Source organism: Anolis sagrei, chromosome Y (assembly GCF_037176765.1).
Source record: "Anolis sagrei isolate rAnoSag1 chromosome Y, rAnoSag1.mat, whole genome shotgun sequence".
Lineage (NCBI taxonomy): Eukaryota > Metazoa > Chordata > Lepidosauria > Squamata > Dactyloidae > Anolis > Anolis sagrei.
The window spans coordinates 64,460,627-64,475,773 of record NC_090035.1 but is presented as its reverse complement, the minus strand read 5'-3'; the positions used below and the strand labels follow the sequence as shown (position 1 = coordinate 64,475,773).

General features: G+C 41.8%; 1 protein-coding gene across 2 annotated transcripts in view; it reads left to right on the top strand.

Annotated features, from left to right (window-relative positions):
- The first annotated feature begins 7,173 nt into the window (after positions 1 to 7,173).
- Positions 7,174 to 15,147, top strand: part of LOC137095401 (retroviral integration site protein Fli-1 homolog) — a 46,039-nt gene continuing 38,065 nt past the window's right edge. For both annotated transcript variants that reach the window (XM_067462028.1, XM_067462027.1), the window contains exon 1: positions 7,174 to 7,299. In XM_067462028.1, the coding sequence (XP_067318129.1) occupies positions 7,282 to 7,299 (18 nt within the window). In that variant the 5' untranslated portion in view covers positions 7,174 to 7,281. The remainder of the gene's footprint in view (positions 7,300 to 15,147) is intronic.

Sequence of the window (15,147 nt, the reverse complement as noted above, 5' to 3'; positions counted from 1 at the left end):
AATGTTCCCTTGCTCTTTGACTTTTAGGAAAAACCATCCTCTTGTAGTTTTTCCATAAGCATGTGGACAATTTCAACAGAAAGGAGGTAACCATGAAAATGAACAAAATCTGGCTACCAGTATTTAAAAACCCTAAAATCAGGGGAGTAAATAAAGTGTAACACTTAAAAAAAAGGGGGGGGGGAGAATTCCAGACATGAAACAATCATAGCCAGCTAATACCTCCTAACAAAGGAGTCCCCCAGGCAGGAAGCAGCCAGGCTTTGAAATTGCAAGGCTATTCAATGCTAATCAAGTGGGCTAATTGCAACATTCACACTTGCCTCGATCAGACAAGAGTTCTTTCTCCCACCCTGGACATTCCACAGATATATAAACCCCACTTGCCTAATTTCCAACAGACCCCACAACCTCTGAGGATACCTGCCATAGTTGTGGGTGAAATGTCAGGAGAGAATGCTTCTGGAACATGGCCATACAGCCAGGAAAAACTCGCAGCAACTCAGTGATTCTGGCCATGAAAGCCTTCAACAACACAGCCATCTTCTTTCTTCAGTGTCCTTACTGGCTCTATGGACTTAAGTTTGTTTTTTTAATGCACATGCACAGATTGCATAAAATTATCAACAGTAAAATAAACGAGACACAAAATGCCCTGTATCAATGGCATTTTTTTTCTTTAGGAATTAGTAGCTCTTATGATTCTTACCTTTGTTAAGTAGAAAAGGAATAACTCAGCACCTCCTGTACCAAATAACTCAGTGAAACACCAGGGTAAACAATATTCCTTCTGACTCATAAAATCTGCATATTTTGTGACCAACTGATGATCTCTATTCCTTTTACAGCAAAGTAGGTCACACTGTAGAATTATTGCAATTTGACACCATTTCAACTGCCCTGGCTCAATGCTATACAATCATGGGAGTTGTAGTTTCACAAGATATTTAGCCTTCTCTGCCAAAGAGTAGAAGTACTCCAACAACCTCATTGGGGACTTGAGAAGGTCTGTAATGGAAGTCAAGGTTTTCCCAAGTGCAAATCCTGCAGGGCAGAATGGGGTTGAATTGTATTACTATTGTGGTCTCTTCTAATACTATAATTCTATTTTTTTCCATGAGTACTGATTCTGTGAAATCACCACCCAAGCCACATTTTCCATGCGACAGATAACAAGCAATCTGAATTCACATTGGAACAGAGTTTAGAAAAATTGTAGCAATCACAACTCTTAAAATCAGAGTCATGCTGTTTGAGGGATGCTGGGAACTGTAGTCAGAACAGGTCACCTTCCCAAGGAGTATAGCCCATCATTGTGATGACTATACAGTCTTACTGTCTGGTTCTGTGCTTTCTTTTTGTGTCATCACTGTATTGTTTTCGACCAATGTGTTGCAGCTGACACACTGACCTGTCATGAAACACAGTTTGGAAAGCTCTGATTTAGAGGATTCTACACCCCACCCCCAACTGTCTAATTTTAGCAAGGTGTCCTAATTAACTCTTTGGCCCTTTCAGAGATTTTTCAAATGTCCCAATTCCTCCTCTCACTTTCTCCCTTATCCTCAGTTTATTTCAGTTTCTGAAAGCCTAGATCAAAACACAAAAGAGGTTTGCACTCAGTTAACTCAGCAGAAATCGTGCCCTTCCTTACTGACAATGACAAGGGTGTGTGCAAGCTACAATTCGACACATCTAGACAGCCAGCAATCTCCCTTATGGTCTCATATTGATGCCAAAAATTTGAGGTTTTCCAAGGACCCGATAATACCGAGGGAAGCCTGGCGAGCTCCGTTAACCGCGAACGTTCCAAGTTGGAAATTTGGAATCTCTCCAAAATGAAGGCGAATGACAGAAGTTTTACTCAATCTTCAGAAGGGACACTTGGACAGCAGTAGGTGCTCAAAGAATACAAGTGTAAAGCACAAGGAAAAAGCAGGCATCTTTATACATAAGAGTTACCATTGCTACAGTTTCCTCCCATTTCTCCGAATAGCCAGTCCCAGAAAACTGGCCGGCATTTTCCAGTCCTCTGATTGATTGGGTGGTGGGCCTTAGCCAGTGCATGTGCTGATTGGTGGAGGTGGTGATGTTGATGTGGCTGGGGATCCCCTCCCAGCTGGGCAGGGAAGCCCTGGGGCTTCCAGTGGGGGTTCAGAGGTGGTTCCTGGAGCTGAGAGGTTTCCAGGAGGCAGAGTCCATCCTGGGTGTGTAGCAATGGAATGCTGAAGACAATGGAAGCCCAGGTCTCGGCGGTGGCTGGGAGAGCTTTTGCACAACTAAAACTTGTGCGCCAGCTGTGCCCGTACCTTGGGAAATCGGATCTGGCCACGGTGGTCCACGCTCGTGTTACATCCTGATTAGATTACTGCAACGCACTCTACGTGGGGTTGCCTTTGAAGACTGCTCGGAAACTCCATCTAGTCCAGCGGGAGGCAGCCAGACTACTCACCGGGGCGTCATACAGGGAGCATACCACCCCCCTGTTGTGTCAGCTCCACTGGCTGCCGATCCAGTTCCGAGCACAATTCAAGGTGCTGGTTTTGACCTACAAAACCTTATACGGTTCCAGCCCAGTGTATCTGTCCGAACGGATCTCCCTCTACGTCCCACCCTGGAGCCTAAGATCCTCTGGGGAGGTCCTGCTCTTGACCCCGCCTCTATCACAAGTGAGATTGGCAGGGATGAGGAGCAGGGCCTTCTCGGTGGTGGCCCCCCACCTGTGGAATTCACTCCCCAGGGAAATTAGATCTGTAACATCGCTCCTTTCTTTTAGGAAAAAACTAAAAACATGGATCTGGGACCAGGCATTTGGACAAGCGGGCAGATAAAGAAAGAACTTCGATGATGACTAGGAAATGATTAACAGATTGGATCTATGGAACTCTGGAAAATGAAACGCTGATTATAAGAATGACTTTTCTATGATGTTTTATATGATGTGTTATGTGCTGGTTGTTGACTGTTTTAATTGTGATAACTGTTTTAATTACATTTTTTTATATTATGTGTAATTTGTATAGGCATCGAATTCTGCCTTTTCTTTAAGCCGCCCTGAGTCCCCCTTCAGGGGTTGAGAAGGGCGGGGTAAAAGTACCATAAATAAATAAATAAATGAGAGTTAAGGAAGATGAAATATGAGATTATGCAGATACCGGGTCTTGGATGCTAGGACAATGAGTGTTAGGTACCCCAGACATCTTCCCATGCTGGGAGGACAAAGAAAAGATCCTAGAAATGTCTATTGGAGATGAGTGTGCCATCAGAGTTTCTTCCTTAGTCTTTGTCTAGTGGATAGCTGAGATCCCCCAGAGAGGAAGTTCAGAGTGACAAATGGATTGCTCCCCGCTGGCAGACAGGAAGGCTCTTTGTCAGACAGATTATGTCTTGTCCATACAGGAGGTTGAAGGAGTACCTGGAATGGTGGAGGTTGCTCAAGAGGTTTTTAGAGTTCATTCTGGTCTGCCTTCTATTTCATATAGGTTAGGGTAAAGCTTTTCCCCTACATTAAGTCCAGTCGTGTCCAACTCTGGGGGTTGGTGTTCATCTCCATTTCTAAACCAAAGAGCCAGCATTGTCCATAGATATCTCCAAGGTCATATGGCCAGCATGACTGCATGGAGCACCGTTACCTTCCCGCCAGAGCAGTATCTATTAATCTACTTACATTTGCATGTTTTCAAACTACTAGGATGGCAGAAGTTGAGGCTAACAGTGGGAGCTCATGCTGCTCCACGGATTCGAACCTGCGACCTTTCGATCAGCAAGTTCAGCAGCTCAGGGGTTTAACTCACTGCACCACCAGTGGCTCCTTATCTATTTCATATAGTTCAATAAAACAAAGTAATAAAATAAGATAAAAATAGAGTTTATTCGATGCTGTGGTATATGTTCATATGTGGAAATAAGGGCGAGGAAAGAAGGGTCTCATCTTGGTTGCATGAAGGATAGGAAAGGATAATTGCATTATTTGTTGTAATGCATTCCGCTACATTCATGCATACATTTGCATAAGGCAAAAAGAAAAGAAAAATAGAAAAAAAGATACTTTGTACAGTATAGGAGAGAGGCTGGTAATAGTGTTGCTGTCTGGATTTTAACTTTGTTGTGATGGAAGTGAGTGGGGCCATGGGGCGATCTCTAGCTGAGCATGTAGCTGGGGGGGGTGGGGGTGGGTGGGGTTGGTTTATATTCGGGTCGGCTTATACTCGAGTATATACAATATATTTCTCTTTTTATCAGGGGTGAGGGTGGTCATATTCGATAACAATATCGGACTTTCCCAAGCTTCACAAGTGGACATGTGTGGTCAAACAGTATCAGAGCATGACCAACATGGGAAAAGGTTATTAAGAGGATAAAATAGGCAAGCTAGGAGAAGTTACAGCAGTTTGCTTTTGCCTGAATCTACTGTGAAGTCAAGATTCTACCCTCTGCTCTCCATTTCCTCTACTGTGTCAACTAGGGCTGGGCAACCACGGAAAAAATTGTTTCTAAACTCGATTCGTTTTTAGGGGGTTTTTGTGTTTCGATTTTAAAAAGAATTCCGAAAGTTTCCTTTAAAAAAGTTCGAAATTTACGAAATTTCGGAAATTACGAAACAATTACGAATCGATTCATTAATGGTGGACGCGATCGCGCAATACGCTAAAAAAACCTCCAAATGGGACAGGGGGAACTTCTGAAGCTTCCCTCTCTCTCTGTTGTTGACTGTTGGTGTGATAATTATATTTTTTTTTCACTGATAAAACAAACAACAACTATAAAACTTGCACCAGACATGCGGAAATAATAACGAAACGATTTCGAAACGATTTCGAAACGATTTCGAAACAATTACGAAACGAATTGAAAAATTCGTTTCGTTTTTTAGTTGCTCCTGAATGGTTCAATATCGCTTCGTTATCAAAAAAAATAACGAATTAATAACGAATTACGAAATTAACGAACGAAACCGCCCAGCCCTAGTGTCAACAAAGTGTAAATGACATTTCCACTTTGATCTCAGTTTGCAGCAAATGAAGTAAACTGAATATAAAGGTGGAAACTGAGAGAGGAACTAGGACATTTCAAAAGCATCTTGAAAAAAAGTGAATATTAGTGGATTCATTGCAACTAACATTACCAAATTGGAACAGGGATATAATATAAACAAAATCTTATATCTCCATGTTATATTCCGTGGCTATGGTTACAAGTAATTCTAGCAATATTGTTCAGTTGCATCTGAATTGCAGACTAATATAGTTTTTCTGTTTGATTTTTCTTTCTGTCATTACAGTTTGGATAGAGGTTGATCAGCACCCTTTTGTATCTTAAGGTTTTAGTTAGTTTTAATATTGTGTCTTAGTTGAGATTGAGTTTTTGCTACATATATATATTTGTTTTCTTTTTTGTGTCTTTCTGCTTTTGTATTTCCTTAATATGTATCATTTTGAGCATGAACAAAAAAAGGCTGTGTTACAATTAAGACATTTCTTAAAGAATATTATGTCTCAGGATAACTTCTGACAGTTACATAGTAGTATAGAACTACGTTTACTTTGAGAGCCAAACAAGATATCCTTTAAAAAGCATACAGACATTTTACAGCTGATTTTGTGACAGTTTGAAGCCACGAGGAGTGAGCTTCTGCTCACTCCTTGTGGCTTCTGCCAACCTAGCAGTTTGAAAGCATGCAATGTGAGTAGATCAGCCCCAACTTCTGCCAACCTAGCAGTTTGAAAGCATGCAATGTGAGTAGATCAATAGGTACCCCCTTGGTGGGAAGGTAAAAGGGCATCTAATGCAGACATGCCGGCAAAAAGATCTGAGATGTTATGGATAGTTGGCTCCATGGCATGGAAATGGAACAAGAGTACCTCCCCATGGCTGGAGTTGAGCATCACCTCCAGACGCCAGCGATTAAAAGGGGAAGGCCTTAATCTTATCTGTCTATTGTATGTCATTGTTTGTTGGGTAAAAGGCATTGAATGTTTGCCTTCTGGGTGTACTGTAATCTGTTCTGAGTCCCTCTGGGGAGATAAAGTGGAATATAAATAAAGTGTATTATTATTATTATTATTATTATTATTATTATTATTATTATTTGAAACACAATAAGATGAGTCCACAGCAGACAAGATCACTCTGCTGGCTGTTATATTGGATCACACGTTGGACACTTCCCAAGTTTCTAGGACTGTGTGATGTATTGGTGAACATTATTATTATTATTATTATTATTATTATTATTATTATCCAGACCAGTGCTTCTCAAGCTATCTGATGTGGGCAATTATTTTTCTTTCATCAATTATTTTTCTTTCATCCCAAAACCTTCCAGGGAGCATCAGCCAATGGCTTGGCGACTGGAAATGGTTCAGAGACCAACACTTTAGTAGTATGAGTTTGTTTGTTGTCAACCAGATTATGACTACAGAGTTTGTATTTGTATCAAGAATTTGGGAGAGTTAACTTTTCCAAGCTCTGATGTGCTTGACATGTCATTTAAAGCACACCCAGGGGAACTCTAAAATGGTAAGCTGAGCTTCTGATCCAAGAGATCAATTTTCAGCCATACATGGGCACCTGAATGTCTGTATTCAGAGTTCAACCCTGGTGTTACTTTGCTTTTGGAGGTGTGTTGATTAGGAATGTCCTTCTTGCTTCCAGTCCTTGTCAAACAGATCAATAAAATAATCTAGTCAGTGGTTCTCAACCTGTGGGTCCCCAGATGTTTTGGTCTTCAACTCCCAGGAACCTTAACACCTGGTAGACTGGCTGGGATTTCTGGGAGTTGTAGACCAATAAACCTGGGAACTCACAGGTGGAGAACCACTGATCTAGATAAAATATCAGATCAATAATTTTTTTTAAAAAAAAAACAAATCAATAACATAATCACATTAATTTTTGAAAATAAAATTATGTTTTTCCTATATATCCCTACCCGCTAGAACAATCTCTGCTATGGCTCCCTTTTTCTTTCCTCTAAACATCTCCTAACTTCTCAACCTTCTTTGCGATTTGAAGAAGTAGAGGGAGGGAAAAATGCTTGCAAACCAGCAATGTTATAAAAAAAAAAAGTTTCAGTGCTTGCAAGCTTGGTCACACCAATAGGAAACCAGCCCTGGCGGTTTGTGTGACTTCACTTCCCAAAATTAGACGCACACACACACACATACACACACACACACATGCCTGTTCATCCGGCCCCCCGTGCCTGAACAGCCCCTGCCCCTGCAATTCAGGCAAGTGCCCATGGAGGTCTAGGCGGGAAGCAGCAGGTAGAGGCGTGCCATGGATTGCACCATCAAGGTAAGTTCTAGAGATGTTCCTCCAGCTTTGTCTGACCAATGGATTCCCTTGCTTTGTCTCTGTTGCAGGCTTGCACTGCGCTGGTCTCCAGTTCAGTTCCTCTCTCTCATACACACCCAGCTCCAGAAACAGGGCCCCCCTCCGCTCTTTCCTTCTGGTACAAAAAAATTTCCTCTTCCTTCCCTTTCGTGGTGGCTGATGTCTCTGAGCTTAAAAAACCCAAACCAAACCACCACAAGAGACGCCTTCAGATCTGAGAGTGGAGAGCCCCTTCCACTACAGAGTCTGACCGATCGAAGGACAGCAGACAAAGGAGGAATTGGGGTTCTCTTCACATTGACATGCAGGGAACAAACTCCTCCAGGTTGTTAGATGGATACAGGGGGATTCTTCAGCCGTCCTCCAAACTTGGAGATATCTACCATCGTAAGAGGTCAGTTCCTTTTCTCTGTTGGAGTTCAGATGTGACTATTTCTTCAGCATTTGCCTTCCCCACCCATTTTTCTGATTCTAGCTTTCATCATTACTATTTTAACGATTTTTTAAAATTTTTCCTATTTATCCTATATTTTTAGCCAGGCTTGCCAGCTAGTCACTGAAGCACTCAGGTGCCCAAGGTCTTATGGATCAGATTGCTAAATATTCACGTTGACCCAAACTTCTGTGAAGTCAAGTCTCGCGTTGTTCACCATGGATGTATGACATTCTTAGGGAAAATGGACAGAGCTTTGATTTTGGTGTTTATTTTTAAAATTCTTCTGGACTGATTGATGAATCTGCCCTGAGTCCCTTTGGGGGAGATAGGGCAGAATATAAATAATACTAATAATACTTATTATTATTATTATTATTATTATTATTATTATTTATGTACAACAAGATTAGTACACAGCAAACAATATCGCTATGCTGGCTGTTGTATTGGATCACACGTCGGACACTTCCCAAGTTTCTAGGACTTGTTGTTGTTGTTGTTGTTGTTGGTTCTGGCTTACCTTTCACCATTTCAAATAAATGCCTTAGTGATGATCATGGGAGCTCTTTTTAATTGTGAGAGATCATTTTGGGTTTTGCATTATTGTCTCCAGACTATGTGAGAAATGTCTTTGTTTAGACTGGGTAAAGAATACCTTTGGTCCAATCTAGCATTCAAAAAAAAGAAGGGCCATGGAACCATTCATAGTAGATTAGATTAGATTAGAAGTTGGTTGGAGGCAAGCAAAAGCAGCCATTCCCTGGAAAGGGTTTTGTGGGTTTGAATGCTAAGCAAGAATGCTGCCAGTCTCCCTTTGGCCTTCTTCACTGTTCTTGTTTTGGTTCAATGGTTTGAGTGACTGCCCAGTTCATATATACCTTGCTTCTCTTTTCTCATCTGGCCTGACATTTGTTTTAATTTCTGTACTATGGAAGTCTCTGAAATGGCCATCATCCGAAATCCAAAATTAATCTTATTTACTGAAAGATCTATAACAGCGTTTCTGAACCTGGGAGTCAGGACCCCTGGGGGGGGGGGGGGTCACAAGGGGGTGTCAGAGGGGTCACCAAAGACCATCAGAAAACACAGTATTCTCTATTGGTCATGGGGGTTCTAAGTGGGAAGTTTGGCTGAGTTCTATTGCTCAGAATGCTCTTTGATTGCAGATGAACTATAAATCCCAGCACCTACAACCCACAAATGTCAAGATCTATTTTCACATTTGGGCATACTGAGTATTTGTGCCAAATTTAGTCCATATCCATCCTTGTTTGAGTCCACAGTGCTCTCTGGATGTAGGTGGACTATAACTCCAAAACTCAAGGTCAATGCCCACCAAATCCTTCCAGTATTTTCTGTTGGTCATGGGAATTCTGTGTGCCAAGTTTGGTTCAATTACATCATTGCTGGAGTTCAGAATGCTCTTTGATTTTAGGTGAACTACACATCCCAGCAACTACAACTCCCAAATGACAAAATCAATCCTCCCCCCAACCTCACCAGTATAAAAATTTGGGCGTATCGGGTATTTGTGCCAAATTTGGTCCAGTGAAGCAAAATACATCCTGCATATCAGATATTTACATCACGATTTCTAACAGTAGCAAAATTACAGTTATAAAGTAGCAATGAACATAATTTTATGGTTGGGGTCACCACAACATGAGGAACTGTATTAAGGGGTCGCGGCATTAGGAAGGTTCAGAACAACTGGTCTATAAGGACAAGAATAGGTTTAAGGGTTGGGGTTTTTAAAGATTGCCAGCTTATCAGGAAAATGACTCTGCTCTGCTCCTCAGTCTTTGAATAGCAATTTATTTTGCAGAGGTTTGCAGGGGAGGTTTTGATTGAAATAGCTAATAATGAAACAGGAATCCCTTTTAATGTCACTTTTCCCAGCCCGGTGCCATCCAAATCTTAAACTGTAACTCCTATAATTCCCACTCAGGGTAGGAATTGTAGCTCAACTGGTCTGAATGGGAAATAGTTTTCTAACTCCGAAGGCCGGGGGGGGGGGGGGGGAGATTGATAGTTCGCACTCTGGTGGTAATTGAATCTGGTGAACTCCTTTCCAGCTTATCAATGGGGAGAGTAATACACCATCTGTAAAAGTACTTTCCTATTACTAGTTGTGTTGGGAAGATAAGGATGGCACACATATTAGGGTTGTGATAAAAAGCATGAACTGAGTAAATCTGCCATTTTAAAAAGGTCTTGTCCCTGTGTATCTTGACTTATAGAGAGGGCATGAAAGGACTAATCTTTTACTTTTCAAGCTGTTGTTTATATATATAAGCAGACACACTAGAAAGCATCAGTTTTACACCTCCCAACCACCAAATGACTGTTCAAATTTCAGGCAATCCCTGGGCCACTTGGCAAACTATAGCATCTTATTGTAAAACAAGATGAGCAGCTGTCAGCCTCCAGGTGCTTTCTGGATAGCAGTTTCCAAAATCCCTCTCCAAGTGGATATGTTGCAGACTGGAGTTGATGGGAATTGTATTTCAATAATATCTGGAAGATCTGAACATCTTTGATCTATAATACCAGACAAGTAATATTTGATATCTATATAAATAAAAATGTAATGTTCATTTGTGAGATTAACATAACTCAAAAACTATCACTCCCTATGACTTCCTCTCACATATTTATATAAATAAAAATGTAATGTTCTTTTGTGGGATTAACATAACTCAAAACCAATGGATGAATTGATACCAAATTTGGACACAATACACCCATCAGGTCAACAAGTGACCATCACTCATAAAAACACTGAAAACACACACACATACACGCAAACACATATATATACACATATACACAAAAATATACACACACATATACCCATACAAAACACATATACACAGACTGGGCCACAGCAATGTGTGGCAGGGGATGGCTAGTAAAGTAATAAAGTAATTTGTAATGAAGTAATAAAGTGGCGTGAGCTCCCGCTATTAGACTCCAGCTTCTGCCAACCTAGCAGTTCAAAAACATGCAAATATGAGTAGATCAATAGGTACTGTTCTGGTAGGAAGGTAATGGCATTCCATGCAGTCATGCTGTCCACATGACCTTGGAGGTGTCTACCGACAATGCTGGCTCTTCAGCTTAGAAATGGAGATAAGCACCAACCCCCCTCCCCCCCCCCCCCCCCCCCAGATTCGGACACGACTGGACTTAATGTCAGGGGAAAACTTTTACCTTTTTAATATTGATGTAAGGTAAATTCTGCTGGTCTGGGGACAATCACATTTATATTCCAATAACATGTAGAAGATAAGAAGTTGCACTTTCCTAATCTATAATAATGGATAAGTACTGACTTCATGAAAATCCTACTGGTCTGCCCAAAGGAACACCTGGACAAGGCCAACATCTTGGTTTCACGAACGTTGGAAAATTCTTGTTGATACATTTTCCCCCCTATGAAAGTCTTTGAACTGAGTGGCCGTTGTGAAGCCTGTATGTCTGTTTACATATGTTTAAGGCTCTTTTATCTGCTCTGCTTTAAAAAGGGACCAGAATGAAAAGGGGGAACCAACATTTGCTGAAATTCCTAAAAAATACAGAAACCTCCCTTAGTTTTCAGTCTAACGGACCTGGTTATAAGAGTTGAGGTGGATTTCATGTTATTTGAGTTGAAGTCCATAGCACCCAAAGGGCAAAGAATTTATCTAATGTTAGGTTGTTGTGATTTTTCCAGCCTGTATGGCCATGTTCCAGAAGCATTCTCTCCTGATGTTTTGCCTGCATCTATAGCAGGCATCCTCAGAGGTTGCCTAATGTTTCTTAACTGAAACCATGTGTCTATGGCCCCTTCCACAGAGCTGTATCGAACTGGATTATATGGCAGTGTGGACTCAGATAATCCAGTTCAAAGATGATATTGTGGATTATCTGCATTGATATTCTGGGTTATATAGTTGTGTGGAAGGGCCGTATAACACTTGTGTAACATGCAGAAACCTAGCTATGTGGACTGTCAGTGGTGGATTCATTTCTCCTGTTATTTAAATATTTTCTCCTGTTATTTAAAAGTCTCAGAAGCCATTCAAAAAATAATTTAAAACTCATCTACTCTAGATCAGTTGTTCCCAAACTGATTAATTGGCAGTGATTCTGGAGCTGATGCCTAGAACATTTGGAGGACCAATGTTTGGTACCCACTGCGCAAGATGGGGAACCTATAGCTCTCCAGATGTTGGACTTTAAGTCTGATCAACCCTAGCCATTATGACCAATAGTCAGGAATTTTTGGAAGTGTTGCCCAACCACAGCTGGAGGTCTATAAACTCTCTACCTTCCATGGACAGCGGGGATGAAACATAAATATGAAAAATTCCTAACCCGTCTTTTCCTATTGGTCCCACTCCATATGTCCTGCTGATGCTCCAATATTGTTGTTCTTGTGTGTCTTGAAATCAGCACTAACTTATGATGACCATCATAGATTTTTATACCACTGCTTTCCTCTAAAGCTGAGAGAGTGTGACTTGCCCAAGCTTGGCCAGTGAGTGTCCATGGCTGAGAGGGGATTTAGATCCTGGTCTGTCATAGTCCTTGTCTGGCACTTAAACCACTAAACCGTACAGGCTCTTGGTTCAAATATTAGTAGCTGACAGCTAGTGTCTTCAACTGCATGCAAAGTTCATTCCTGCAGATCAAGTTGCCTTTGTTAAGTAAGCAGCCAGACAATCTATTCTGTTCAATCAGCAGCCTATACTTGGGCTACTAGTAGGTTGGGCCTAAAGTCTTGATAAGTACTGTTGACGCTCCTCTAAGTATATAAACTGCATTATTACTCTGAGGATGCCTGCCATAGATGTGGGTGAAATGTCAGGAGATAATGCTTCTAGATTCTAGAACATTTACTATTATTTATTTATTTATTTACTATATTTGTATACCGCTCTTCTCAGACCTGGGGCAACTCAGAGCGGTTAACAATAGCAAAATTCAATGCTCAAAAACATCATAAAACAGTTAAAAACAATTAAAAACAGTAGCATAATAAACAGTCAATATAAATCAATAAAACATCTCATTAGCGTCTCATAGTTGAAATCAAGATCCAGTTTCATCATCCATTTGTTCCATATCCCTATGTTCGTTACACTGCCTATTCAAATGCCTGCTCGAACAACCAGGTCTTCACTTTCCTCCAAAATGTCAACAGGAAGGGGGCCAATCTAATATCTGTAGGAAGGGCGTTCCACAGCCGAGGGGCCACCACTGAGAAGGCCCTGTCTCTCGTCCCTGCCAAATGTACTTGTGACGCAGGCAGGACCAAGAGCAGGGCCTCCCCAGACGAACTTAACACCCTAACTGGCCATACAGCCCGGAAAACTCACAGCAACCCAGTGATTTTGGCCATGAAAGTCTTTGACAACACACAACATCACTTCTTCGCAGATCTGCAAATGAATTCTAAGCCGGCAGGTACTGGCTAGGAAAAGGATTTTGGTCTTCATTTCAACAAAAATGTTTGTTGCAGCTGCAAATTCCACATTGGAAGCATTAGGAAAGGAATCGTACATTTCAAAAGGCCGCTATTTTCATGCCTTTCGATGGTGCAACAGCAATTGGTATATTTGGAACCATTGTCATCACACCAGAAAGGCATAGGGCAGTTGGAACAGAGCAAAAGGACCAGTTTTCATCTCTGGGACCATGCAAGGCTGCACAACAGCCAAAAATACCCCTTCATCCCCACCGGATGTGGCTAGTAGCCAACTTTTTTTGAAAAACAAAGTATTTAAAAATGTGAAGCAGGGAGATAGGGGCTAATCTACTTAAAAGGTCACTTAAAGGATGAACTCCTTGAGGTTTCCAGTAAGAAATGTGATGTATTGTCCTTTTTGTGTTGTCGAAGGCTTTCATGGCCAGAATCACTGGGTTGCTGTTAAGTTCTTTGGGCTGTATGTCCATGTTCCAGAAGCATTCTCTCCTGACATTTTGCCTGCATCTATGGCAGGCATCCTCAGAGGTTGTGAGACCCACAACCTTCAAGGATGCCTGCCATAAATGCAGGTGAAACGTCAGGAGAGAATGCTTTTGGAACATGGCCATACAGCCCGAAAAACTTACAGCAGCCTGTTGTCTTTTTTGCTTTTTGGCTTCAATAGATCAGTCTTGAGAGCTGTACTCTGCTCCCCCCACTCAGCTTGAAACAATCCTAAAAATGGTGGTGAAAATGATTAAGGCCCATAATTCCTCTATGAAAGATTACAGAGCTGTTTAGCTAGGAGGAAAAGGGAAAGGTGATATAACCGTATAAAATTATGCACAAAGTGCAGAAAATGGACAAAGAGAAATCTTCTCCCCACTTCCAGTATCCAACCAAGAGATTTAGTTTTTGTTAACACTTTGGTTCAGATTCATGAGCTTCTTCAAACTTATTTACACTGAGCCCCTTTTTGGTGTCCACCCCCCCCCCCTATTTTTTTATTATTTCGGACCTCTTCATGCTCACAATAATTTGGTATCATGACCATGATATGTGTGTTTGTGTGTGTGTGTACATTCACTAGATAAAAAGGGAAACAATAGCTGGAGAAGGGAGGTCTGGCACTGACTGATACCCGACCACCACCTCAATGTACAGGATTTCAGTAACCAAACAGGAAACGGTGTCCCCATTCCTCACTGCCCCCCGCCCCCCTCTGCCTTTCATTATGGAAGATGGGAGAGCTATTTAAAGCCCCCCTGGCGAACCGGCCAGCTTCAAGCCCCAGCTCCCTAGTTCGGCAGCCCTTATCAGCGAACAACAGAGGCTTCCGGCTTTGTGGCCTCAGACTTCCTGCCTTGGCTTCCTGTGTTTTGCTGTCCCACCAGCACCTCTCTGAGCTGCACGAATTGCCACCTCCTCCCACCACCCTCATCTCCACCACTTCAACCAGTCTGACTTCTGTTCCAGCAAGATGGCCCTGTCCCTTTTGCCACTCATTCTTGCCCTGGCACAAATGGATTATTGCTATCCACAAAAGTGTGAGTGTTCCCCACAGTTTGACTACATTCACACTTATAGAGTCTTCACTTTTGCTCTTGTCCCTGGTTCACATTCAGGGGAGCCCCTCTTGGGCCAAATGCTCACTATGCCCTCCATGATTTTCTTGTCCCCATTCTCTCCCCAATCCTTCAAGCTAGTCCAGACTCCACACTCTTTGTAGAAACTCTTTCGAGGTGACTGTGTCCAGAGGAGGGCAACTAAAATGATCAAGGTTCTCGAAATCAAGCCCTATGAGAGGAGTTCTAGCTATTAGGCCCAGCTTTTGCCAAACTAGCAGTTCAAAAACATGCAAATGTGAGTAGATCAATAGGTACTGCTTCTGTGGGAAGGTAATGGAGCTCCATGCAGACAT